This window comes from Colias croceus, chromosome 6, assembly GCF_905220415.1.
Source record: "Colias croceus chromosome 6, ilColCroc2.1".
Lineage (NCBI taxonomy): Eukaryota > Metazoa > Arthropoda > Insecta > Lepidoptera > Pieridae > Colias > Colias croceus.
In genome coordinates, this window is record NC_059542.1 from 3755388 (window position 1) to 3782664 (window position 27277).

Here is a 27277-nt window from a genome sequence, read left to right on the forward strand (position 1 = left end):
CGGCGTTATTAACGTGGGGATGTAATTTAGAATATAGCGAAGATTTACGTGGGGTCGCGTGATTTTGGGCAAAACATTTGAGGGTTCGAAATTAGGGAGAGTTTATTAACTTAATAAAAAAGTTTTACTGACTTAATAACATCAGGTAATTATACAATTTTGAAAATTATATAAAACCGTGAAAGAGTTTTATTTTACTTGTTATTAAATGCATAAAATGGTCTATTCTTTAAAATAAACGTAAGGTTAGACCGGACTCTCAGTGGAGTTTCGTTTGCAAAAATAGCGGACCTAAATCTGACTTCTGATATATATTGTATAGATCCCAGACATCCTATAGACAGATGTTGCCAACCAGTTTTGTGGTCCCCCTGCCCGCACCCCGGTAATTAAATATGACATACAAAGAAAAAAAAAAAAATTTCCAAAACATGCCGTGTGGGGTATCAAATGAAAGAGCTTATTGAGTATATCACGAATATATAGCATACTATATACATTTCTTACACTTTCTCTAAGATTTTTTAGAAAATTTACGAAAATGGTCCATTTTTGAGTTAACTTTAAACCACTATAGATTGAAAACTCATGAATATATTTTTTAAATTATTATTTTAAATAATTAACAATAGTCCATTGTTTACGATTCAATAGTTCGTACAGTGAAATAGATGCATGGGGGAGTGGGGGGAGCATTCAAAGATGGCGAGTTTCGATATTTCAATATATATATATGTAAGAAATGCCCCTGCACTTAGCAGGGGCATTTCTTATCTACCTCAAGGATCAATTTTCGCTATGTGCTACTTAATTACCAAGAGCGATGCTAACTGCAATGCTTACACGGTAATCATTGTACCGAGAAACCGTACATCGAATATAATTCGGGGGATTGATTACTAAAATTTCAATGAAACAATTTCCTTCTCACACTACAAGATACCTTTATCTTTTCAACGAAGTCTAATATTCAAATTCAACATAATATTATGAGTACCAATGTAAAAAAAAAAACACAAAACTACGAAGCCAAACTCGCCAGTCCTGTCCACATTTGTTTACAGTCAACATTGATCACAATGTAACAAAACGTGTGACATAAAACACGTTCCATATAAAATGCATAAACGCGAACAAAGTACGCAAGATGTGCAAACACGACAGAGATTGGACCTTCGATTTACAGTGTGTCACAAATTTATATCCTATCATCCTACTCATGAACATAATATTGGAATAGTTTAACCCGACAAATTTAATTAAAATTATGGACGAGCTAATAGATATCAGACTAATAACAAATGTAGTCTTTATCGTAATATATTTGAGGGTATTTTTAGTACTATTGTTTTATTGTTCCACGTGTAGGTACATACATTACAATAGAAATAGAACGTTATCAAAATAAGTGCTATTTGTGCAATCAATCCATACTCAATATAAGAGTAAGGACCGGTTTCATCGCTTGCTTATACCCCTGATAGTCTAATACTAAATATCGGAAATATTCAATTAATTATTATTTGTTATTTTAACTGAAAAACATATTATCATGTAGTCGTATAACTAGTCCAAATAATTGGCACTAACAATATTCATTAATAAGTCAGAGTTTTTTTATATATTCTGTTCACAAACTCATAATGTTTATGTTTTCATGAATAAAAAGGTTTGCTATGACACACGACGTAATACTCTATTCATCTCAGACAACCTTCAGCTATTATGGATTGTTTATGGCTCTCGACTATCTGCCAATATAAATAAGTTTTGTTTAAATATTCATACAAACTGTTCTATATATTGTGATCCATATAAAATTTGTACGTGAGCTACGTGTAAATACTACGTGTAGCGCTATATATACAAACTTTATTTTATTATGATTGCAGATTAAAAATTTGTTCTTTGCTTGCTTTTTTCTACCTACCAATGTAATTTTAGTAAGCTTTGCCAAAGTTGCCTGGAAGAGATCACTTCTAAGTGATAAGGCCGCCTAATAAACTATGATGTTTTTTGCTTTCTATACATTAGCTAGCATAGTTTCCCATATAAAAATAAATTTATTTAACGAAGCCGTAACCGTGAAATCAAAACGAAATTTCAATAATTGCTATCGACTAACTTAAAAGATATACAACAAAGCTTTAATGGTCTACACGAAATTGAAAGAGCCGGTGTATTACTTAAAAGAATAATCTAAAGAGATTATATTCAAATTACATTTTTATACTAAAAGAATAATTTGTTTTACAAAACATCTGATTAAATTTGAAGTCTAGACTTAATTCGGTGTATAATGTACAATAAATTGTATTTCTTTTGAACTCGCAGAATAACGACCATCGAAAAATGGCATAATACTTTTTATATTGGTCAATTCAATAACTATATTATTATCAACTAGCTTCCGCCCGCGACTGCGTCCGCGCTGATGTCGGTCTTCGCGTGGATGGTTTATTTCTCCATTTTGAGTAACTCTGACAATTACATCTTAAAAATATCTATTGGACCCAAATACGGCTAGGCCTATAATAATACGCAATGTGTGTTCGCGGTTCTACAGAACAACGTCTATGCATAAAACTGAAAAATTAAGATTAATTTTTTTCTACGTATTTTTCCAGGATAAAAAGTATCCTATTTTACGCCCAGGATAATAAGGTATAATTATACCAAGTTTCATCGAAATCGAACCGGTAGTTTTCACGTGATGTCTTCACATACAGACAGACAGACAAAAATTTTTTTAATCACATATTTGGGTTTGGTATCGATCCAGTAACACCCCCTGCTAGTTATTTTTTCAATATTTTCAATGTACAGAATTGACCCTTCTACAGATTTATTATATGTATATTATCAATAAGTAATAAATTATATTTTGTTAGAAGAAAAAAAGATAAACTGACGTCTCAAATAGTACACTGCGTTATATTGATACGATTTAGCTTATTCTGGTGATGAGTACGGAAACCGTTTAAGGCAGATGTGACCGAGCCATTTATTGCTTATAACTTCAGAACTATCCTATTCATAAGTTTTCCTGGAAGAGGTCGTTATGAACACTTAGATAACATAAATAGACTAGCTATGCTGCGCGGTTTCACCCGCGGGCTAAATGTAGTATTTCTATAACTCATGTGTTATTCTGATGTAAACCACCTACATTACTAAATAATAAAGTTTATCCTGATAAAGTTTCTTCCAAATCCGTCCAGCAGTTTTTTCTTGAAAGACTAACAAATGTGCATACATGATACTAATATCCATACTCGCAATATTAGCACAGATTAACTACATAGTTACTACGTATATTGTAGAACGTGAATTATATAGAGTAATTTATATATAGAGAAATATTTACTAATTAGTGAAATAATCGTAGGTACATAAACTACTAAGCTAGAGAGAGCACGGTTTCAACAATGTAAGGACTCGAGAATGGCTATTTAAATACGGAGTTCAAATTCAAAACGGAATAAGCGAAGCAAGCACGAGTACGAAAATTTACTGGGGTAATAGTTATGTGTATAATAATCTCACTAGGTACTAAGAACAAGTACATGTATTGTAGTATAGTAAAGCTCTATATAGTATAAGAAATATAGTATATCTGTATAAAGCTTCAGAGTTAAATAGGAAACCTTATCGCAATATCTTAATAATAATTAATACTAATGAATACAGTAAGTGACATTGCATATATTTTATTGAAATTATTATCAAATGTAAATTGAATGTAATAAGATACGTACAATTAGAGTAGCTAGAAAGAAAGAATCTATTTTTTACACAAAAAGAGTTCTAGTCACAAATGTTTTTCCAGATAATAAATAATTATTAATTTAGCAACAAAATCTAGTATGTAATTTACACACCATACCAAACTCAATTTACCACAGTACAGTAGGTACATTATTCAGTATACAAACAAGACTTACCAATCCAATCCCTTCAAATAGTTGTTATTATTGAAGAACTGCAGTTCCTCATACGTGACCGGGTTTGGTTGGTTCGGCACCATCATTGGGTGCATAGCCAGGAAAGTGTACAGCGCTGTACTGCCGGTCTTCTGCGGCCCGATGACCAGCACTTTTGGTAGTGTGTCACACCATTTGCTTTTGGACCAGATGCGGCGGTGGCGGATGTCGTCGCACGGATTCTGGAAGGCGTGCCTTGTTATTTATGTAGAAATATGAGTGTTACAGATACGTAGCTACTTATATGACAAGTGTAAAAAATTGGTATTTTATTCTGTCGGATAATTTTACTTGATAAGGTTAAGTTGACAATGAAGTAATGATACGACGAGAGACACTTTTTTGAATAAAAATTGTTGTTCACGACAGGGAGTAATAAATCGTGAAATGTTCTGTAACCATTCAAAATGTCTATGAAATAAATCTAATTGATTGAATTAATAAATAATTGAATTTGTGTCGACAGTTCATTTAATAAAATTATAAAGCATATACCTATGTATGACTAGATTTCCGCCCGCGGCTTCGCCCGCGTTTGCAAAGGAAAACCCGCATATTTCCCGTTCCCGTGGTATTTCCGGGATAAAAACTATCCTATGTGTTAATCCAAGTTACCCTCTATATGTGTGCTAAATTTCATTGTAATCGGTTCAGTAGTTTTTACGTGAAAGAGTAACAAACATCCATACATCCATACAAACTTTCGCCTTTATAATATATACTAGATTTTAATCATAACGAATATCTGAATGTAGCCCTCGCTAGCTGCATTGTGATATCCACGTTTGAAGTTTACATAAAGCAATCCATTTCCGATTCAGCCGATTAATCCCAGAGGGAATTAATATTTTTCATAACAATTGATATAAAAACTTAATACATTAAACCAGCCGTGCCGGGCATAGTTGTTGAATTTATTTCTAGGAAAAACCCACGCACAAATACAATTCCACAAATTGAATCAACGGACGGTTTTCAAATTGTTTTAACAAAAATATTTCACTTTCTTTTGAATAAAAAAAAAAAGATTTTGTTTTATAAAATGCATTATAATTTGAGATTTCTCCGAAAGCTCAGTAGAAATATTGTTTAACTCAATGTTCAATGGGCGTTCATAGAATTGCTTTCAATATAAACGTATTCTGTATTATCAATTTATCAATTTTAGTTGGATAGGATCAAGATTATATTTTTATCATAAAAAACATCAAAAAACAATGAAATTCATTCAACCTTCTCGCGGACATGGTACTGAAATTTACAACATTTTCCTGACACAATATCAACAGGAAAAATTATATTTTATTACCTACGTATTATATAAAATATTTCATTTGGAAATGTTCCACGTTTTAGTATAATCAAAATATAAGTCTTAAATAAAACAGATTGCAAAAGAGAAATGATAGCCGTGACAAATCTGTTTTTATAGCCACTTCAATTTACTTTGTCTGCTAAAGTCGTTAACTGGCAGTGATCCTTCAGTGTTATTAATTAATTATACATTTCAAGACAAAAAATGGCCTTTTCTCTTAATTTAGCTGCAAAAAGTGGTCCGTGCCGTGACGAATAACGTTACATTTATTTGAAAGAAAGATACTATTTCAAGTTAATGAACAAAGCGGCATCGCCACTTAAGAAATTAAGTAAAGAGTATTTTATATAATACTGTATAGTCTGTAGGTATCAAAACAACTATAACGTTTCGAGGATCCAATTTAGAGAAGATATAAACGATCTCAATGTTGTAATATCTGGAGTTGTAGCCTAACTCGAATATTGAGTGGCCCAAGTATTAGCTAAGGATCACGTTGAATAAAGGGCAATTACGTATATTGGAGAGGTTATAACGCGAACATTTAATAGCTTTCAATCTACCTACTCCCGATGAATTTCAACGATCATTCGATTTGGCTTACATATTTAGGTGTGTTGTATTAACGTCATTTAGTGGAAATGCATAATTTATAATAACAATGCACAGAGTGCAACACGCCAACGAATTTATTCACAATTTTCGTGCCATTTTATACGAGCCGAATTCAAAGCCGCGACAACCGCAACGGGTTAAAACAATATCCCGGTAATAAGCTGCATATAAATTTTTGTTTAAGCTGAAAAACATTGGCGGAAAAATTGATTGCACGGAAAACTCGGGAGGAGCAAAATTTATTTATTACTCTTGGTATTTCTTTTAAAATTTACGACTTATAGTTCTTGGGATGATGCATTAAACCGGAACAGAAAAATGGGGAAGAAATTTTCATTTATATTGCAATTTAATTTTATAATAGAATAATGAGACACTGCTTCATTTTCTGATAATATTTAATTCTATGAAGACTAATAATTCTTCTATAATACGGCGTCTTAATCCTCGTGTTTCATAATTTAAAAGTTATGAAATCTAAACGAAACACTTTTTTTTTAATGAACTTAAAAGTCGACAAGATACATGCTTGTTGTTGTAGTTTTAGAATTTTGAAGTGTACCTGAAAGTTGACCATCATACTATAAATAACTAACGTAAAAGTACAGATTACTAATTGTAAAAGGTAGTAACACAAACATCGTCAATATAAAAGAAATCTGGCTAGTTATTTTAAGGGCTTAGCTCGTCTGGCTCGAACTTCATAAGTCAAACTACACGTTCGTCCAGCAACGGAGGAACTTCGCCACCAACTCGAACGTGTACAGCGCGAGCCGGTCGTTGCCGTAGTGCGACGTGTGTGTTTCACTCCGACGCGAAGTTTAGGTATGTTTCGCGCCGTTGCCGACTGAGTTGGCAGTCGAGCGCGGGTTGAGTGCCAACCCTGAGCTATTATAGCTATAGAGCTAGCAATAATTTATGCACTCACCCCCCACAGCGGGCTCAGCTCGTCCGGCCGTAGCTGGAAGTACTTCTCGGCGAGCGCGAGCGGCGGCGCGGACGCGAGCCGCACGTTCGTCCAGCAACGGAGGAACTTCACCACCGACTCGAACGTGTACAGCGCGAGCCGGTCGTTGCCGTAGTTAGACATGTGCGTCATGAATATGTTTATCTGTTGGATTAATATTGGTATTGATACCAGTGCCTGTTAAGAATATCTAAAATTCAACGACGTAAAATGCTAACAACGTAAAATTCTCAGCTACGGATCACCGAAAAGGGAAAATTAAAATTGTTTTGAAAAATATTTCAGTGTTTAGTATATTTTTCTTTAGTATATTTTAAAAGCACCTGTCTTAGTACACATTTTTTTATATATAATATAGCTGGGTAAACAGTTTTTCAAACTTATGCATAAATAAAACTATCAGTATAAGGCGACAATCACCAATTTATAGTCATAAAGAAAGAGTGATCTAAGAGCAACGTTGCATTTTTTATCGCGCTCTAATAATGTCGTTGTCTCGAATTGCTCTATGGGGAAAACGTGTCGCTTCAAGGTAACAACACCATTATCAGTAAGGTGATAAAGAAAAGCGTGTTTTATTAACTGTGAATCTTTGTTTATGTCCTTTAACATTGTTTATGTTTTTTAACTATATTACGGAGCAATATTAAGAAACAAACCAACGTGGACCAGGTCCATGTCCTTCTGTGAAATGAAAAATTATCTCAATGAAGTTTTAAATATCCTTTTTATCAATATTAAAAGGATAACTTCGTTGAGATAATTTTTATTCTCTATTCTAAGATAAGATTCTATAATCTCGAAGAAAATACGATATCGACACATTTTCACAACAAACAACAAACAGCAAGATTTCACTAATTTCACGTTAATTAGTAAGAACCAATAGAAAAGGATGACGCTACGTTGCTTACCGATCTGTGGCAAGGTCACAACACTTACCGCGAGTACGAGTGAAGTGCTAAATATTCTTAAAGCGCATAATTGGAACGTCCGTATTGAGATAAACCGCAGATTACGTCCTTATTATCTTTACACGAGTGCGAAAATTGTGACTTGTGATTACTTTGTTTAACTGCGCTATTTCTTGTAAAGATGAAATTAATGACTGTGGACGTTAATATAGTTTATTGTCTCATATAAAATATCGGTCGTAAAACAGAACATTAATATATAGTTAGAGATAATTATATTCGTTGAATAAAAAAAAGAAATAATATCTATCTAAATATCATAATGTGTGAATAGGTACACAAGTGTAACTTTCAAAACTAAAATTGAAGCCTAAACATTCAACCTATACAAGCGTGCTATCTATCCACTATACATACAATTCACCCAAGCTTCCCATTGCTAGTGATAGTGGAAAAACCGTACAAAGGACACCAAACAAAGTCCAAACTAGTTAGGTATGTGACAATAACACTTTGTTCAGAGCTACAATTCCGCTGGAGGTCCGCTGTAAATTCGTGTCGAGTTATTAATGAAGTTTCGGAACACCTTGCCTTCCTTTATGGACCGTTTCTGAGTTTATTTGTTAGCTGGTTTGGCAGTTCGCACGCACCGTGGATGGAGGGGATTATCGAGTGTTTTGTGGATTGCTATAGTTACGTTAAAACTATTTCGTATGCTGTGGCTATATTGAGATTAGCTTTTGCTTGATATGTAAGCTAATTGATTAATTATTGAGTCGATCTTTCAAGTGTTTGAAAGAAAAAAATTAAAATATGGAGAGGGAGTTTTAAATATGATAAAACTATTATTAACAAATCCATATAGCTTTACAATACTAATATTATAATGCTGAAGTGTTTGTTTGAAGATGATAATTACAGAAACGATTGATTCGAATTGAATTTTTTGTTTTGTTTTGGATATTCCATATATCGTGGAATGCTAGGAGCTGTAGGTACAGCAACGCAAACTGTTACACAAATATTTCGTTTGTGAGCAGACGAAATTGCATGGGTCACTTGTGTATAAACATTGTAAGTTCGTAGCAACTGTACTTCTCACAATCTATTTCTATAAATAAAATTTTATTGATATCTTTTCATACTTGTAGACATGTTACGTCGTTAGTCAAGAGTTGCTCTCAAGCACGCGTGTTTACTCTTCAAAGATTTTACGACGTATTATATTTATTGAATATAAGAGGATTAAAGCCTACTTGTGGGATAAAACCTAGGACTTAATAAGTACAAAAGGGAAAACAATTTTTGATTATTTAAGAAAAAAAACATGAAATCGTTAATAAACACCTATGTACAATGCCACATACTTTCGGAAGGGTGCATGTGAACGAATAGGTAGGTACTAATAAAATTTTGGCTCATTCCATGCAACTTCAATAGAAACTATCTTTGGTTTTGAACTTCTACTCTATGGTTAGTAATTCTCAACTAGTTTAAAGCAATTCAGAACTTTCAGAGCTGGTTTTTGTCACCAAATGTTTCAAGGATATTACAGATTCTTGAATATATTTAGCAGAAATTCAAGGGTTTAATTGATAAAATAAAAATTAAATTAAACACAAAAATTCCTAAACCCCGGTCCTCGATACAGATTCTCAAGATGTTTCCTTATGAAATACTCGTGAATTTCCAAGAATTAAACCAAATTACAGGCTCAAAGCAAGCTCAAACCAAACTAAGCTATAAGGCGGTGTACCGAAAGATTAACAAGCACATACACATTATATGCAATATATAATATCGCTAAATATTCAGCCCGTATACTACTGTTTTACATAGTTTGCATAGATAAGAGCAATATTAATGTACACTCGGCTTTAGTGCGCGCTAACCACACGTTTGTCACGGCGGCGTTTACTCCAAATTAACTCCTATGTTTAATTTTAAACGTTGCCAAAATACGTTAACGTCTTATTTTATACCAAACCACACATTAAGCAAACATATTTACCTTATAGAGTCAATTTAGCATTTAAATGGCAGGGAGATAGTAAAAAGTTATGTCCGGGACGTACGTATAGAAAAAGTTTTTCAGTATTTGTTTAAACAAAACAAAACAAAAGAGGGCAAAAAAATGCGATGAAACAGCGTGCGAAATTCTTTTGAGATATTTTATTATTCCAAAAACAAATCAATCAAATTGGGACAGAGGTATTTCTGAAAATATTCAGCTACGTTCAACAATTTATAGGTTCATAAAATGTTCCGTTTATTAATTTTAATGAATTTATGTTCGTAGATATTATGCATTTCATAATACAATATTAAATAAATCATGATTGAATTCGTTATTTAGCGAGTATTGACAAGTCCTGATTTTCATATCCATATTTTAATTCCTGCATACCAACATTTCGTGTTCCCAAAATTAATATAACTCTCTTTTACTGTTAAACTAGTTCAAAGTTCAAAAGTGCAATAAAATAAACATTAACCTAATCCTTCCCACACTATACTTACCATTAAAAGAGAAATAACAAAGAACTGTAATACCTATCACTAACATTACCTTCCTAGTTAGCGCCACGAAGTTCGGCGATACAACCACTAAACGATTTATCGGATAGCTAGCCCGTAACTCCGAACAAATTAGATACTAATGAGTGTTTAATTTACTAGGCAGTGTCGAGTCAACATTACTTACCGGGTTATTGATGACTGTCTGGAATAGTTCGCCTCCTTGTATCGATTTGTCGAGCCTCTGTCGCCCACCTGGGTACCGCTCTAGCAGGAGGGTGTGCGTGAACAGGCCGCAAGTCTGTCGGGGCAAAACCATCACCCCCCTGTGTTTGAAGCCGCGCCGCAATCTGTTGGACGGCCCGGTTACTTAGAAAATGACATGTTCATATTTATATCTTAAGCGATTGATACTTTCAACTTTGGTAGGAGTTTGTTGGGCGAAATGTTTAGACGTAACATGTTCTCAGGATAAGAAGGATAATGATCTTTCATGTTTACTTCAAATGTATACTTAATAAAAACATCTTATATTATATCACGATCACACAAAATTAAATAAAAAGAAAATGAACTTATAGAATTTTAATGAGCTCCTGTTAATAATATGCTTGTAACGCGAAAGCTGCTTCATGTGCTCACATATTTGCGGCAAAAAATGTGGTATTACGAACGCGACAAAGTAAACGTATTCTAACAAGCAGCACAGTGGGCGTAGAAAATGTGGGAATTCTTGAAAAGCTAACAAATAACGTTCCTAATCATTTTGACAATGCAAAAACTGTAGGCCTTCAGAATAAAGCCCGAAACGAACGTAGTTATTTTAGGAACTGTGTAAAACCGAGGATACCGACGTGACAAGTCAATTTAAAATACCTATAACATTTTGAATGTAACTAATTAAATAAATAAGAGTTTAGGTATACAAAGGAAATATGTAAAAATAAGAGTATACAAAACATCGCGATACCTACATAAAAAGATAATTTAAAAAACAATCTGTTAAAAATACATTCGCTACAAATAAACATTTTAAACAAAATTCGTTTGCCTCATGTTTTTAAAAACACACGGGGGATAACAAAGTTTGTACAAAATAAGAACCGCAATTAGGGTTGCCCGTATCGAAAACAGATATTATCTACCGCATTTAACATATTGTATAGTCAGCTTGGTGTTTTTGTTTTGGACGTTATTCAAAGCCGCATCCTTTTACCACTAACAGCCGATATTCTAAACTGGCACACATTTGGGATTCTTTCTACGCAAATTGATCGCACCGAAGTGTCATATTCATAGCTTTATTGAGGATTTCCCGCCCTTTCTGAATATGTTTCTTTTTTCTTAGTGCCCGCTTATTTCAGCTATTGATGGCATGTGATAGAAACATACATCATTTTAGATAAGGCGTTACACACACCTGTAATTTATAAAACTTTAGATTTATTGTTCTATTTCTAACAATATGGAAATTGGTTGAAAATTATAGTTTCGATGAAAAGTAACAAGTTAATGTATTCATACGAAAATATGATTTGCGAAAGCGGCTGTTATTGTCTTTGGATTTAAACCTAATATTATAGTAATTTAATCGTTATTTTATACGAGTAGAAATCATCAGAGTCGATAATACTTTGGAATACATAGCAACATCATTTTCAAAATTGTGACGTTTTTGTATAGTTACTGTTAAATTCTATCAACACATACATTAAAATATTTCATTGTGCGTTTTATGAGCAAATTGTGGACGTTTCAATATTAGTTTATTCTGTTTAATCGCTTTGACAGCGAATGCTTTGAATGTTTTTTTAGGTGTTGTAAAATCCTGAATATACGAGTATTAGGTGTTAACTCAGCTAACGCTAACATTGCAAATTTCAATTGTTTTACACGAAAAATAGCGTATGAAATTATGTCCGCGTTCCAAAAATTCTGTATATAGTATGTAGTTAGTGTACGGTTGTAACATTTGTTGTCTCTACGCGTGCGAAATGAAACTTTTATTTCATTTTGCACCTGCACTTTTAAACTTGTAATTTTACGTTTAAAATGGCGTATCGTTTTGAATTGGGAGAGGTTCACAGACGAAAAATTGTCCCTATAAATAAAAAAAATGTATAACTAAAAAAATGTATGTATACTTAAACTTTATTCATTGTAAAGTTTGCGTGATATATTCAATGCCACTTGCTAGCTCGCAATTCCAAAGAAAATTTCAACATTTCTCAAGTTCAGACTAATTTTCTAAAGAACGAGAATGATTTGGAAAACTTAAATAATAATGCCTTGTATATACGCCGGATTTTTATATACTTAATCGGAAAAGCTCAAGCCTTGATTTTATACCAAAATGAAAAACGATAAACAGTCATTAACCTTTTGTTAATACATTTCAATGAAAACTTGAGTACCGAATTATAACTTACATACGTATGTTAAGGACGTGTTTTATTTTTTGATTTATACTTCCTATTCCAATTAGGTATATCATAAAAATAACAGAAAAACAATTCTGCCGAATACAAATTGTTGTACCTAATCAAACAAAAGTAAATACAGCAAGTATGATCAAAATATAATTTATTCTGATATGATTCTACCGCTGTTACGTCATCTAGAACTTATCTTAATATGAAATTGATTTGCTATTCCTTTAAAAATTGTATATTACCTCTGTCATTCCGTAAAAATATGTCATAAATATGTGATGCGTGTTGAATTATAAACAGGAACAGAATACACGATTCGAATAATAAATTCATTATCGACGGATTTAAATAATTCAATAATTTAAAGTACTATCACAAAATAGATAAAAGGAAATAAAGGCGAAGTTTGGTTTCTCACGCAAATAAAAAAGTAGCGCTAGATAGAAAAGCAAGCGCTAAATATAAATATTTCGACGGGGATTTTTTTTATTTCACTACCACGTAACGTTATTGCATGGCGTATTGACACAACGTAAAACAATTCAGCAAACGCTGCAATAGCTACACTAGTTTTCCGTCCATGGCTTCGTTTGCGTGGTAAAAAAAAAATAAACATTTCTTACATTTCAAGTATATCTTGCTATCTGCATAACTGGTTATGTATTCCATATTGTTCGTGTAAGCGGCTTGGACGCGACAAGCGTGGAATCACCGCAACGAACCGTTTTGCGGTGCTGAACTTTGGCAACCACAGTACTGACATAAAAAGTAGCTTAAGTCACTCTCGAACTATCTCAGACACCTGAGTCATAATATCGCTCTAATGCGATGGAAAAAGACACAAATAAAAACACTTTCACATGTATACTATCAGTAGGATATACTAGTAACTAGTGTATCTATTCCATGTTGTACACATAAGCGGCTCGGACACGGCAAGCGTGGAGTCACCGCAACGAACCGTTTGCGGTACCGGAGTTTGGCAACCACAATACTGACGCCACTAACATTGCCCAACATTGCTTGCAAGTCTTGAGTTACAAGCATCTATACCGATTTCATATCAATTGTCTTTGTAAGACTGTAGCATTTATCAATGTTGAAACGGTTGTAAGGTATATTGAATTAACCGTTTTTCACAGAGCCTGATGAATAAAGCAAATCATATAATATATGGAATAAAGAATATATTTTCCCTTTTGCTGTAGAATAATCTCATGGATCCCTTTCCCATCTTTTTATAGACCAAGTCCATTGTGACGCATCTCGTCAAGGGATACAGTGCGTGGACAATTGGAAATATGTCGATCGTAAGTGAAATATATTACAAGGCGAAAGCCCACAAAGACCCGCCCACCGGCTGCCCTTATTTTCTAGATTTCCCTAGGCTTTGGAGCCAACCGACCCGAGACACCTACCTGCCCCGAGATATTTCCCGGTATGCGAATAATATAGTGACGGTTCTTTTGCGTTGTAAGCGATATTTAAATATTTCAAACGTCACTGTAAAAGCAGACAGCTTTCGGATTCCTGAAACACATTTTTGCATTCAAACCCGCGGAGATGTTTAGCGATTCTAAAAGGTTAAGGTAAACGGCAAAAAAGCTTTTCGCTGTCCGTGTCAGGAAGTTGGCGAACAAAAGGGGTTATTTCGGGTGCTCTATATGTACGCTACTTGAAACTTACCTCGCAGGTCTTAGATGTGGATACTCTTCTGTGCTTGTGACTTTGACGTCCCAAACTTTCCTCCACGCTTCGTATAGCGGTTCATGTACTGGATATACACCAGAGTGGTGCGGGGATACTGAATAACAGGAGTTCGTTGGAATGCCGTGTTCTAGTGCGAACTGTTTGTTGAGCATCATCTCGGCTTCTAGTTGCGACACGTTGTTGTACAGGTGAGGCTGCTGGTGGTTCCACATGTGACAAAACCTGTGTAATTATAAAGTCAATTAAGGAAACGAATCTAATATTAATTATGTTAATACTATAAATCAAGGTATATGTACCAGTAAAGTACACATATAATTTTAATTAGAATACGTTAACACGCAGCTTTAGCGAACAAAATAAAATATGTAACCTATGACTAGTTACATAATATCATAATCTAACATAATAATATTAATAGTTTTAGTTTAAGAAGTCAATAATTAATAGTTTTAAAAGTTATTTCAGAACAAACATCTTCAAAACTACAACTAAAATTTTTAACTTAATATATTCAACATGAACGAGACAACAGAGTTTCACATTATACACAAATCAAGTATACACAAATCTTCCATGTTCTTACCAACTAAAATGCTCCCGATTCTTCAGCAACGCGTCATCGCCTCGATTCTCCAGCGTGGTCCCATGGTGGTAGTACTTCGCGCTGAAGCCCAGGTTAAACCTGAAGCCGGGCACGAGCCGCTGCAGCGCCACCTGGGATGCCATGAGCGCGGATACGTCTTCTTCGTGCAGTCGAGTACCTGTTTAAAAGTGTATCCTGTAGTATTTTCCTTGTAAAGTATAATATTTTTTATGAAAGCGGCACTTGCCATACATACGGTAGATGTTCTAAGGAACTTCATTCCGAATCAAGCAAATCACATTGCGCTAGATTTTTTGGAAATACAAATACCAAATGTATCCAATTCAGGGTCACTTTCAAAACTTATAACTTTAGTAATAATAATTCTTAGTAAATCGTTCACGCGATAGACAGTACCAAACTATGAGTAACTTGAACAATATAAACCTATTTAATAAATCTAACCTGAAAAAGATCGATAGTGAAACAGATGTGAACTGCATAAAAGCGTACACCCCACGGAGCTCCTCTAAAATTTATGGATAAATATTATATTTAACAGGCTGAACATAAAATAATTGTTCTATTGTGCATGCAATTAATTAAATATTATTGGACGATATAAAATAATTTTACGTCACATTTCCGACATTAAAATTTATCATTAAAATTATGAAAATCTCATTACGGACATTGCATATCTTTGCATGTGTTATATTATTATGTAAATTTAAAAATGTGACTCATTTTCTTTTCATACGCCATATTTAATTTTGAAATGTATATTTCATAAAAAATACAAAAAAAAAACAATAACAATATTCCGTATACATTTGTACTAAGATAACTTGCAGTACATAAATGATAAACTTTAACATGTAATTACTCACTGTAAGATAAATTTAAACATTATTTTAATTAGAGCATATATTATGCGGATATATTACTACTTTTGTCAAGGTCTATTGTCGATCTCTCGTGGAGATAATATGTAGCTTGATTAAATTATGTAATGCTGATTTTTCGGTTATCTCGTCTAATATCGTAATACATATTAATATTGTGTCTTTATGTGGTTCTGTGAAAAAGTTCGTGAGCTTTGGTGGCAAGTTACGTCTTCCTGGAAGGAACCGCTCTTTACAAATTTAATACTTTCGTCTTTAAAATATTCGGTTTTTAAATTGGAGTATAAAAAGTTAGTTAAAATATTTTTTCAATGCATCCTTAATTATCTACTTAACTACCAAAGTCGTAAGGTCGATATATTCTAGCTCAAGGTCGTCAATAAACAAATGACTAAAAAGAATCTTTAAATTCTTAAAACTCATCACATTATCTTATCTCGTATATTTTATCCAACATCAATGTTGCTTCGCGCGAGTGAGCATAACGTGAAACCACGCATATACACGGGATTAAAACATCAAAATTCAAATTCAAATTCAAATTATTTATTTCTTCCTTTTACAATAGGTCCTTAACTTATTTGTGATTGGAACACTCCTAGTAAGCAAATAAATGCTTGTGTCAGGAGGTTCCGCTCTTCCTTAACACTATTAGACACAGAAACAGAAATAAAACAATATGAATGAATTCAATGCAAAAACACAAAAGAAAAGAAAGATCATCGTATCCAGATGATTTATATTATAATTACGAAAATGTACGTAATTATAATAATGTATGGATAAGATGACTGAGATTGTATGTCTGTTACGCTTTCACGGCTAAACACGTATTGATTTGAATGAAAATTTATTACTATATACTAAATAGTTAAAGGAGGATCAAACGAGGACTTATTTTTTAAATCAACCGCTAGAGGGAGGGTAAAGTTTTGAAAACCGAGGAGCATAGCTAAATTTTTAATAAAGCCATTAAAAATGTACAATATCACTTCGTGTAAACGACTGCCTTTAATTATAGCTACTCCATTAATTAGAATAGCTATTCTACGCTACGTGGCGCCAAGTCTAATATTAGTTTATCTATGCAAGTAATTTGTTGGACGTTGGCGCGAAGGATAGATGCTAATCGCTCAGCTAATAAACGTAAATCTAAGTACTGTGGCCGTCAAATAAATTCTTCACTGGGGAATAAGACATTAATTTTACGCGAGCTACGTTCATTTAAATGTATTTAGTATTTTTCATTCTTTAGTTAGAACGCAATATGCGAATTAAAAATACTTTTGAAGGCCAGTTTCGACCAAAACGCGATTATAAAACGCAAATGCTTTTGTATATTATGCCTGCTTCCTTGAGGTGAAAATAGTCAGATACAGAGTTTATATTATACTGCACGAACAAACAAAATCCACGCAGGAATACGGGCGATATTCGTTAATATACAGTATAACTGAACCGGTCACGTACTTAGCGTCGGTGGAACCGTGAACAAACAGAGTTTCACACGTCCGCTGGCTGTTATTGAAAACAGTGGAGCTACCTTTCGGAAAGAATGCACGTGTAGGGCAATACGAGTCGCCTTTTAATACTATTTGCCGAGGACCCGGGATCCTATTCAAACCGGCCACAGGGCGGGTCGGAGCTCAGAGGTCAACAATGACGCTCATATTTGTTCAGTGCTTGTAAAATGCTTGGAAATTTGAATTACTCGCTGTTACGTGTGCTGTGGGTGGAACGATTTCTGATTGGGTTTCGGTGCATTGTATAGGATTTTGTGACATGTTTGTACTGTTATGTTTATCCATAGAATACATTTATTATCTTAAGGGCTGATTTTTCAATCCTTGGTTAAAATTTATCCGACCAATAAAATATTACACGAACATATTAAAATGTCACCTGTAAACTGTCAAATACGGACAATTAGAGTACATTTTTGAAATGTTAGTTTAATACGTTATTGGATGAATAAGTTTTAACCAACGATTGAAAAATCAGCCCTAAACAGAAAGTTGCTTATAAAAATCAAAGTCATTTTATTATGGCATGTCTTCATCGTCATACATTTAATCATACGTTAATACACAAAACAAGGCAGCGAAGTGTCCAATTTATAAAATTATGTTTTGGTAATTAGGTTTGCATTACAAATTGTATTGAACTCATTGACATTAAACAGCGATAACAAAAAGCGTAACAGTGGGAATCCACTAATTTGAGATAAAGAACAAAACCAATTAGAATAACAACAATAATTTGACTAACGAGTATTTTAATTTGCATTCCCTTTCTAGCGCAAGCTAAATATAACGTTTAATATAGCTCGCTATTCCCTTTACTATTTCGGAATTCATACAAACGTTATTAAAGCTCTTTGAATACACTCACAAAGACAGCTTATAAATCTTGAAAGCTATTGTAATAGTTTAACGCCTTTTATGAAACAAATTACAAAGGCAATGAATGAACGTCTCGAGTTGACTAAAAATCGTAATAAAACACAATAACCTTTAAGGTGCTTGTTAAATGCAGCGAATGTTTAAATATTCTATTCACCGGGTTTATTTTTTCGGTACTTTCAACTAATCCACGGCGGCGTCGCTTAATTCATTTTAATGGCCGCCATTTCAAAGGGAGTTTGTGAAAGAGTTTGCAAATATTTTTCAGCCCAATTTTACTTCTAAACCAAGTGAATGACGCTCGTAACGTTAAAAGCTGCAAAAAGCAGAAGTGGCAAACATTGTAATGGGCGCTAAAAAAATATAATCCCACATAAAATTGCCAACTGGGCGAAAGATAGCATCGTTTTGTCCCTTCGGTGAAATAATCACAAGTGGCAATTCTACAGAATGGCCGGTCGATAATACCTCGCCAAATATTGTATTGATTCAAGGAAACATTGACAAGACACGACATGATAACCCGTTGACTATTTTCAATTAGTTCAAGTTATTACGATAAGCTAATAATCTACATATACGTAGTAAAATTGTGTACACGCAATATCTCCATTTATTTGCTTGTAATTCTGAAATACGCGGAATACCAATTTATTTTTCACATTTTCTGTGTTTTTACTTAGGGATCGTTACACTTGGTATCTATTTCACACACTAAATAATTTAGTCCTTTATCTTTCGCTAGTTAACAATGAATTCTATAAAGAGCTCCATATGTTTTATTTTTTTTAACCCGAGTATATAGAGTTATTTCAGTAATATTAAAATATAAGCATAACATATGCATTACTACACAAATAGTGATACATCAACCGAAATGTAGTGTTTTTCATTCTCTGCCGTACTCTATAATTTTACAGCGTTTAACGTAAGTACTTTCAAAATAACAAAACAACATAGAAACATGGCGCAAATAAATGTCTTTTAAATTATTTAGTTTAGTGCTTTGAGTTTTCTAGTTAGTTTTTGAACTAGGAATGTATTGTTATTGATTTTTATAAACTTTATAATTGCTGTAGTTTTCAACAAAATTCTGTATAATACACATGCAACCCAAAAATAATTTACTACCTTCGTGTAGGATAATGGACTTGCTCTATGTGAAGGTATATTTAAACACTATTTACCGTGGGGTCAGCGGGGCTTTGAAATAGGGTTACTTTTCAATTATTTGAATAATGAACACGCCATTTTGTATTATCTAAACACTTAATTACAAATGTGAAAATTCCAATTTGTGTCTTTTTCCTTTTTGTAATTGACGTCTCATTTAGTTGAAGAATTCTTAGGTGCATTTACATCAAACGAGCGAATGCTCATTCTAACCCCAGTGTAAACAGGCGTAGAGCATTCTTTCGTTGTTCTGAGTGCATTCGAAAAGATTCTGCAATGTCTAATACTGAACCACAGTGAATACGAGTTTTCGTTTACACTAGATCACGACCGAATGCTCTTGCTCTAGCTCTAGCTCTACGTTCGTTTGATATAAAATATATATTTAACATTAAATATATAATTATTTAACATAACAATAGAACCTTTTGATATACATAATCTGGGATTAAACCAGATCGTTATTATAACAATTATCATCCGTACAATTCGCGAAATGATTAAATTCACTCTTAACCAGGCAAAGTGCGGTTTAATCCTGTCGCTCCATTAGTGAAATCTAAAAATATCCACGTGCCCCCCTCGAGACACGATTCCATATTATCTGGTTAAATTAATGAGTGTGTAATGTGTTATAGTATAATATGTATATTTTACACATGTTACGTGGTTGAAATTAAAACACAATTGTTGTGGGTTCTAAGATGATACACGAGTATCTTTGACCTTTTAATTTGTTATATCTTAACAAGACAATTTCCTTGAAAAAGTGAATACCTTTCTTATATAATGATATAATTAATGTATTAATTATAATGCCAATCAATAATTATTATTGGCTTTGCTTACAAGAAATAAGCCAGTAATGAGAATCGAAACGACAATATCGATGTAATTGAGTTTTATCATAACATAACGGCAATAGTGATGTTCCTTGATATGTATTTATATAAAAACAATCATCACTTCATAGTATAAAACAAAGTCACTTTCTGTGTCCCAATGTATGAATGCTTAAATCTGTAAAACTACGCAACGGATTTTGATGTGATTTTTTTTTATAGATAGTGGTTCTAGAGGAAGGTTTTAGTATATAACTTGTTAAGTTTAAGAAAACGCGGGCGAATCCGTAGGCGGAAATCTATAATATTGATGAAAAAGCGAGTTAGCACAAACTCGTTACTTGCTTGTATAAGCCATCGTCTACAGAGCGGCGGCTTTGCTTTAGTTTTTGTAGAAAAATATCATTGAGGGATGCATTTTATTTTAAAGGAAATTTCTTTAGCTTGCAAAATATTTTGCGGTACAGTCAGTGTTGCATAATATTAAAACTATATAATATTAAAACGCATATATCAAAGTATTAGTGCATATTCTTTGAAATGTAATACTGTCTTAATAAATATTACAAACCGCATTTATGCGACAACGATACGCGAACACAAAACAATCGTTAAAGCCATATACATTATTGGTATCGTGTTCCTTGTGTTATAGTAATTGTTATAATTTGTTATAATTAATTATAATTTGTTTATATTATTCGCTTTAATTATGGATTATGTATATTAGTATGAACTTCTGTTTAACATATAAAAACATCGTATTTTCTTTTTCTTATGTTTGATTTTAGGCGTGTATTGTTCGCTAAATTCAAGAAAAAATCGCGTTTAAAATCCGTTAAAATGCTGAATATTTAGTGATGAGTATGATTTTCGAGTGTATATGCCTATTCAGGCATATTTTTTGGCAAGCTCTGCAGCATAAACGGCTTGATGGATTTTAGCTTGAGAGGTGTCGTTAACTGTCGTTGTCTTTTTGGCGGCAAATGATATATCTTAAAGTTTTTAAGGGTACCCGATTTCTTTTTCAATATCTTACAATTTTTTTTTTCAACATGACACACAACGCATCTAGATTATAGCACAGATTTTACGACCTATCGACTAAGTTATATAATATGTACCCATATTGCTTATGATATTATTGTCTACCTATTAGGAATACCTTCTCAATTTTATTATCATAATATTGTATGAAAACACATTCAATTTGAAGTCGTATCCACATTCACATCACTTCTAGAACAATATAATTGATTTGAACACACAGGTCCTTTGAGCCGATTTCCATTGCCGCTCTAACTTCAGTACGTACATCGATATAACTATACCGCTTTCGATTCGATTCAGCAGAGTTAATACGCTGTAATCGGATTTACGTGGCCGTTATTGCGTGAGATACTTAAAATCAGTTCACGCCAACTTTGCTTGGGTGTTCTGTATTTTTCAACTCAGATTTAAATGAATTTAATTCTAAGTTTACTACGTTCTACACCATAAAATATTATGATGTCTAGGATTTTGATTGATCGAGTCAATTTGAATAAGATTTGAATAGATAAATTATTTTGTTTTGAATAGTTAATTTGTTAAAGAATACGATAGGCCATATATCATCACTATAGATCGCAGAATGGAAACGGGGTATACATGTTGCAAAGAATTGAAAAAAATATTCCTTTTTAGAGCAGACGTAGTTGCGTAGGTCAGCTAGTGAGTTTACTACTTTCGGAGACAATTGGTCGATTGTTTCTAATATTATTAACTTATCTTTATTATTAAACACTCGAATCATTAATTCGATAAATCCTGATCGATCGTATTTAGATAGAAACACATATATTTGACTGATTGACTTTCTATAGAAACAATTAATTGATCTTCCCTTTGTGCTGTGCTAGAGCAGCACTTTCAAAGGGCTCAGCTGGAGCTTTAACCCAGCAGTATTGTAGCAATACGGGTTTACCACTTCATCATAACGTCCATATTTGATTAGTTTCATTATTTCTACGACATTTTTTTTTATTATAAAAAACAAAAATAACGTAAAATCCTTCACATCGATACTTAAGGATGATTATTGTTTTTCTATCGTCTTAAAGCAGTATTATTTTTAAAGCGAAAAAAATACATAGCTATATAAATCGTCTAGCACCATTACTTTCACATCAAACACTGGAAATAATACTGCATTAAGACATCATGATCCTGGCCAATTTTTAAGATTGTTTACCACACAACATCGTTATGAAACAGGTATTTCATTGATATTATAAGACTGGACTGGACAACGGTCCAACGGTCAGTTGTCCGTTGATGTAAGTATTTATTTCATCACACATTAATAACCTATAAGAAGATTATAGCATTCGAGGTCCAACGGAAAATGTAAACTGTCCATTCTCCTTCCGAGAATTTTAATTTAATGTTTTATTGTGAAAATATGTGTGATTTTTTTTAATAAATAAATAAATATTTATTGTGAATCATACTCAACCAAATTTTTTCAATTACAGATTTTGTTTCATTTATTGAATAAGTTACATGTTTACTTCGTTGATTTTGTGCATACAGTCGTATGCACTTTTATTTTACCTACATATAAACAAAGACATTTTAAAGATAAAAGTTCAATTGTAGGTACATTTCACATATTGTTTCATAAGTTGAGAAGAAGCAAAGTAGACAAGTCACTTGATGGTACAGGCTTACTAGTGCTCACGCTCAAACCTTATCGCTTCTACAACCATACGACTATATACCTTTAACCTTTTACTAGACAAGCTATACAGAAAATATATACAGAAAAAAGCCACTTCCACACTTACCTCTCTCCCCCACAAAGATATCATCAATATCCACGAGTATCCACCTCTCCAGGCTCAAGCTGAGCTGGCCGTGGCTCAAGTAGCTCAACGCATCGAGGAAGAGCAGCCGGTGCAACCAGAACTGCAGGCCAGAACCGAAGACGACCCTTTGTATACCGTCCAGGCGGCCGTGGTCTTGCATCACCGTCGCAAGTGGTATTCGGTCTTCTGTTGGATAATAGCGTTGTTAAATACAAAATATACATTATGTAAAACATTAAATAAATTACTTAAGAGCTCGCGCGCAAGAGCAACTTTTGTCTCCGCAACTACTTTGTCTCTCCCGTCAACTCTATAGGAAGTTGCGTCGCTACGTGCGCGCACTTTCTTACTAGCCCATGGAGTTGATGGGAGAGACAAAATAGTTGCGGAGACAAAAGTTGCTCTTTCGCGCTAACTCTAAATGTCACTTAACTATAAATATAGAATTCGTAAAGAAACTACTTTATAAATTTAAGGGCTGATTTTTCAATCCTTGGTTAAAACTTATTCATCGAATAGCGTATTAAACTACCATTCCAAAAATGTATTCTAATTGTCCGTATTTGACAGTTTACAGGTGACATTTTAAGATGTTCGGGTAATACTTTATTGGACGGATGTTAACCAAGCATTGAAAAATCGCCCCTTAATTGTGTATGGAATAAATTAGGTTTTGTTATAAAATAGGTTACTAAATTCTAATCTGTAATACAGCATTCCAAAGGCCTATTTTAAACTAGCTTCCGCCCGCGACTCCGTCCGCGCGGATGTCGGTCTTTGCGTGGATGGTTTATTTCTCCATTTTGAGTAACTCGGACAATGACATCTTATAAATATCTATTGGACCCAAATACGGCTAGGTCTATAATAATACGCAACTTGTGTTCGCGGTACCTACTACAGAACAACGTCTATGGATAACTGAAAAATTGAGATTAATTTTTTTTCTACGTATTTTTCCAGGAGAAAAAGTATCCTATTTTACGCCCAGGATAATAAGGTATAATTATACCAAGTTTCATCGAAATCGAACCGGTAGTTTTCACGTGATGTCTTCACATACAGACAGACAGACAGACAGACAGACAGACAGACAGACAAAAATTTTTTTAATCACATATTTGGGTTTGGTTTCGATCCAGTAACACCCCCTGCTAGTTATTTTTTCAATATTTTCAATGTACAGAATTGACCCTTCTACAGATTTATTATATGTATAGACTAATCTTTTGATTATAAAAATCCAATATGATATTTGGATTTACCCGACGCGGACGATGCGTTATAACCCGAAGCACTTCTGCATATCTTTAATACTAATTATGTAAATAAAAAGTGTTTGAACTTGAGGTTATCAAATATGAATGCTAAATTAAACAGATTATAATTTTTTTATGAAAATAAATAATTGTATATTTTTATATCATGTTAATATATCATTATTCTTATAATTTGCCATTATGCATTTTACAACAGAATAATGATAATTTTTTTATAACCAATAATTTCAGATGCGGAGCTAACTTAGCCTCAGAGCTCTGGAAAAGGTATTGTAATAATGATGATGTTGATACAATAATTATGATACATACAATTTCTGGAAAACAACTTAATTTTTTCCTCATTTCTAATTAATCAATGCGAACTTCAAAGCGATTTTTCACAATTGTATTTAATAACTTTTACTTCCACTTTCGAGTAATATACAAAAAGATACACAGGAAAAAGTAAAAAATATTCAATCAACGAAAAATTTTACTACAAATGTAGGTAGGTACATTCTGTGAAATGGTTACATTTATATTCAATACAAATTATAATATGACGTTCATAAAATAAATTATTGTAACAGGCAATATTTTGGATAATAATGTAGGTGTTTTGTAATCTCTACTTATTTAGAAATTATCTTTCTAATATTATATCCTTGTAATATATGTTTTTAATGCACCAAGCTTCTAAACTGTATTTACGTTAGCGTGACAATATTCCTTCCTACGGCAAAGCATAAATAAAAGGTCACTTGTTATTAATGCAGAAATTGTACGTGTGGCCCGGAAGGTTAACTTAGTAGTTATTTTAATGAATAAGTTCTCAACCACGCGATTTAAGCCTTATAAAGTTCTTAGAAATGACGTTTTCATACTTTAATCATACCTAATGTTTCAAATTAATTTTAAAATATTTTTTGCATTAATCAAAATGATTTAGACTTCTGCAATGCGAAATACATATTTTTATGATTAAGATAATCCTTGTTTGATGTTTTAAATCAAGATTCATCCTTTGTAAACATCCTTTGATATGATATGAATAAAGGAAGGAAGCCTTATGTACATTGGTGTACAAAAATGAACTCGTACAACGAACAAAATATAGAACACATTATTAATTGAATCAAGAATTAATTATTGTACAACATTCGTTATAAAATATGCAGTAAAATATCGTCGCGAGAATTGCTAGAACAATAACAGAATACTTTACTAAGATAGAATGAATTGTTCCAATTACATCTTCCTTAATTCGTCTGGTATGGCGCAAAACAATTATTTGTGAGATAATAAATAAATTATTTTAGACGGAATGGCTTCTCGTTGTTCAAAATGTTCTAGTAATGGTCCCGAATTCACACGAGTATCACTATCAGAAGTAATTAGAGAACATGTTTTTTCGTCCAAGATTAATATCAATAAAAATATATAAAGGTCCATATTGCGTTAGTCAGGAACATGTCTTAAAGTTATAAAAACAATATTTGGTACATATGAGCTCATTTTTTATTTTTTGGTGTATTTTTTGAAGTGTAACTTAAACATCTAAATTAATTATTTCAAAAACGTAGGTACAGCTTAAATGTAAAGAAACTTGATGTGAAAATAAAAGCTATTATTATAAAGTAACCGTAACCGTTAATTTTGCTCGCTGCAGTGTGTTCGAAACGCAGGATTAAATAGTTTAAAATCCAATTTCTCTGTTTTGTTTCAGTTTTAAAGCCGTGTTTAATTTTAAAATTGATTTTTCTACGTATATAATTATATCAAACATTTTTTAAATTAAATTGTTCGTTATTTTATAATCTTTTTAGGAATTAACATTGTAGGGCTCTAAACTGAACAACAAGGTGGACCGGAATAATAAGAGTTATCAACCGTTTGAAGCTAGGTTTATACATTTTCCGACATCATTTTACTCAATTTTATCATTACTTTTTTACTTATATCATAAGTGAGTCAAATAAGTACACAATATAAAAGAATTGCTAATAAGAAGTGCTAATAAGCCATAACCTTAACTATATTATATTTAATGAACTCATTTACAACAATCTATCACAGCTTATAGCTACAACTTCCCAAGAACTAGGGAAATCTGGTTGTTCCGTAGATAAATTGGAATTTACAACTACTAGTTATAGCCAAACGTCTGCATTTAGCTCATAAACAAATGTTTCTCAGAAACTTCTGAATAGCTTCAAGCCTGATCTGAACAGCGTGCAATGAGCATCTCAACATTAAGAGATATCTATCATAACGAGAACTTATCAAATCGTAATTACTTCTTACGTAAGAATACTATTCCTTAGAAATGTTTCATTTAGATCAAGCTGTTTGTTGTCTTTCATCAAAACGTTTATATATAGGAAGAAACATTAAAGCAAGTTAAGAAAATAGATTTCGTTTTTAAAGTTAAGAAAACAAGAAAATAGAAACTACATTGTTTATGATCATGTTGTATACCTACAACTGAGATTCTTTGAATAAATGAACGCGAAAGAAAATAAAAACTTGAAGTACAGCTGTAGGAAAATAAATTAATAACGTTGACATAGCACTGAATGTGTTTAACGCAAAAGACATATCCAGATAAATTCAACTTTCATTATTAAAATGTAACTAAGACAATAAACCGTCAATTGTTAGATCGTGTTCTAAAAATAAACAGAACAAAGCATTAAGCCACTCGTCGTTACCAGTGAATAAAAAACAAGAACAGAATAATAATACAATCATAAAAGAATTTACTCCACATTGCCATGAAAACGAATAAAATTCGTAATATAGCAA

General features: G+C 32.8%; 1 protein-coding gene across 2 annotated transcripts in view; it reads right to left on the reverse strand.

Moving 5' to 3' along the window:
* The window catches only part of LOC123692404 (bifunctional heparan sulfate N-deacetylase/N-sulfotransferase), a 127581-nt gene that overhangs the window by 12649 nt on the left and 87655 nt on the right, over positions 1-27277 (reverse strand). For both annotated transcript variants that reach the window (XM_045637141.1, XM_045637142.1), the window contains exons 6-11: positions 23190-23396; positions 15040-15217; positions 14430-14675; positions 10499-10661; positions 6842-7024; positions 3945-4165 (exon numbers count right to left, since the gene is read on the reverse strand). In XM_045637141.1, coding sequence (XP_045493097.1) covers positions 3945-4165; positions 6842-7024; positions 10499-10661; positions 14430-14675; positions 15040-15217; positions 23190-23396 — 1198 coding nt within the window. The remainder of the gene's footprint in view (positions 1-3944; positions 4166-6841; positions 7025-10498; positions 10662-14429; positions 14676-15039; positions 15218-23189; positions 23397-27277) is intronic.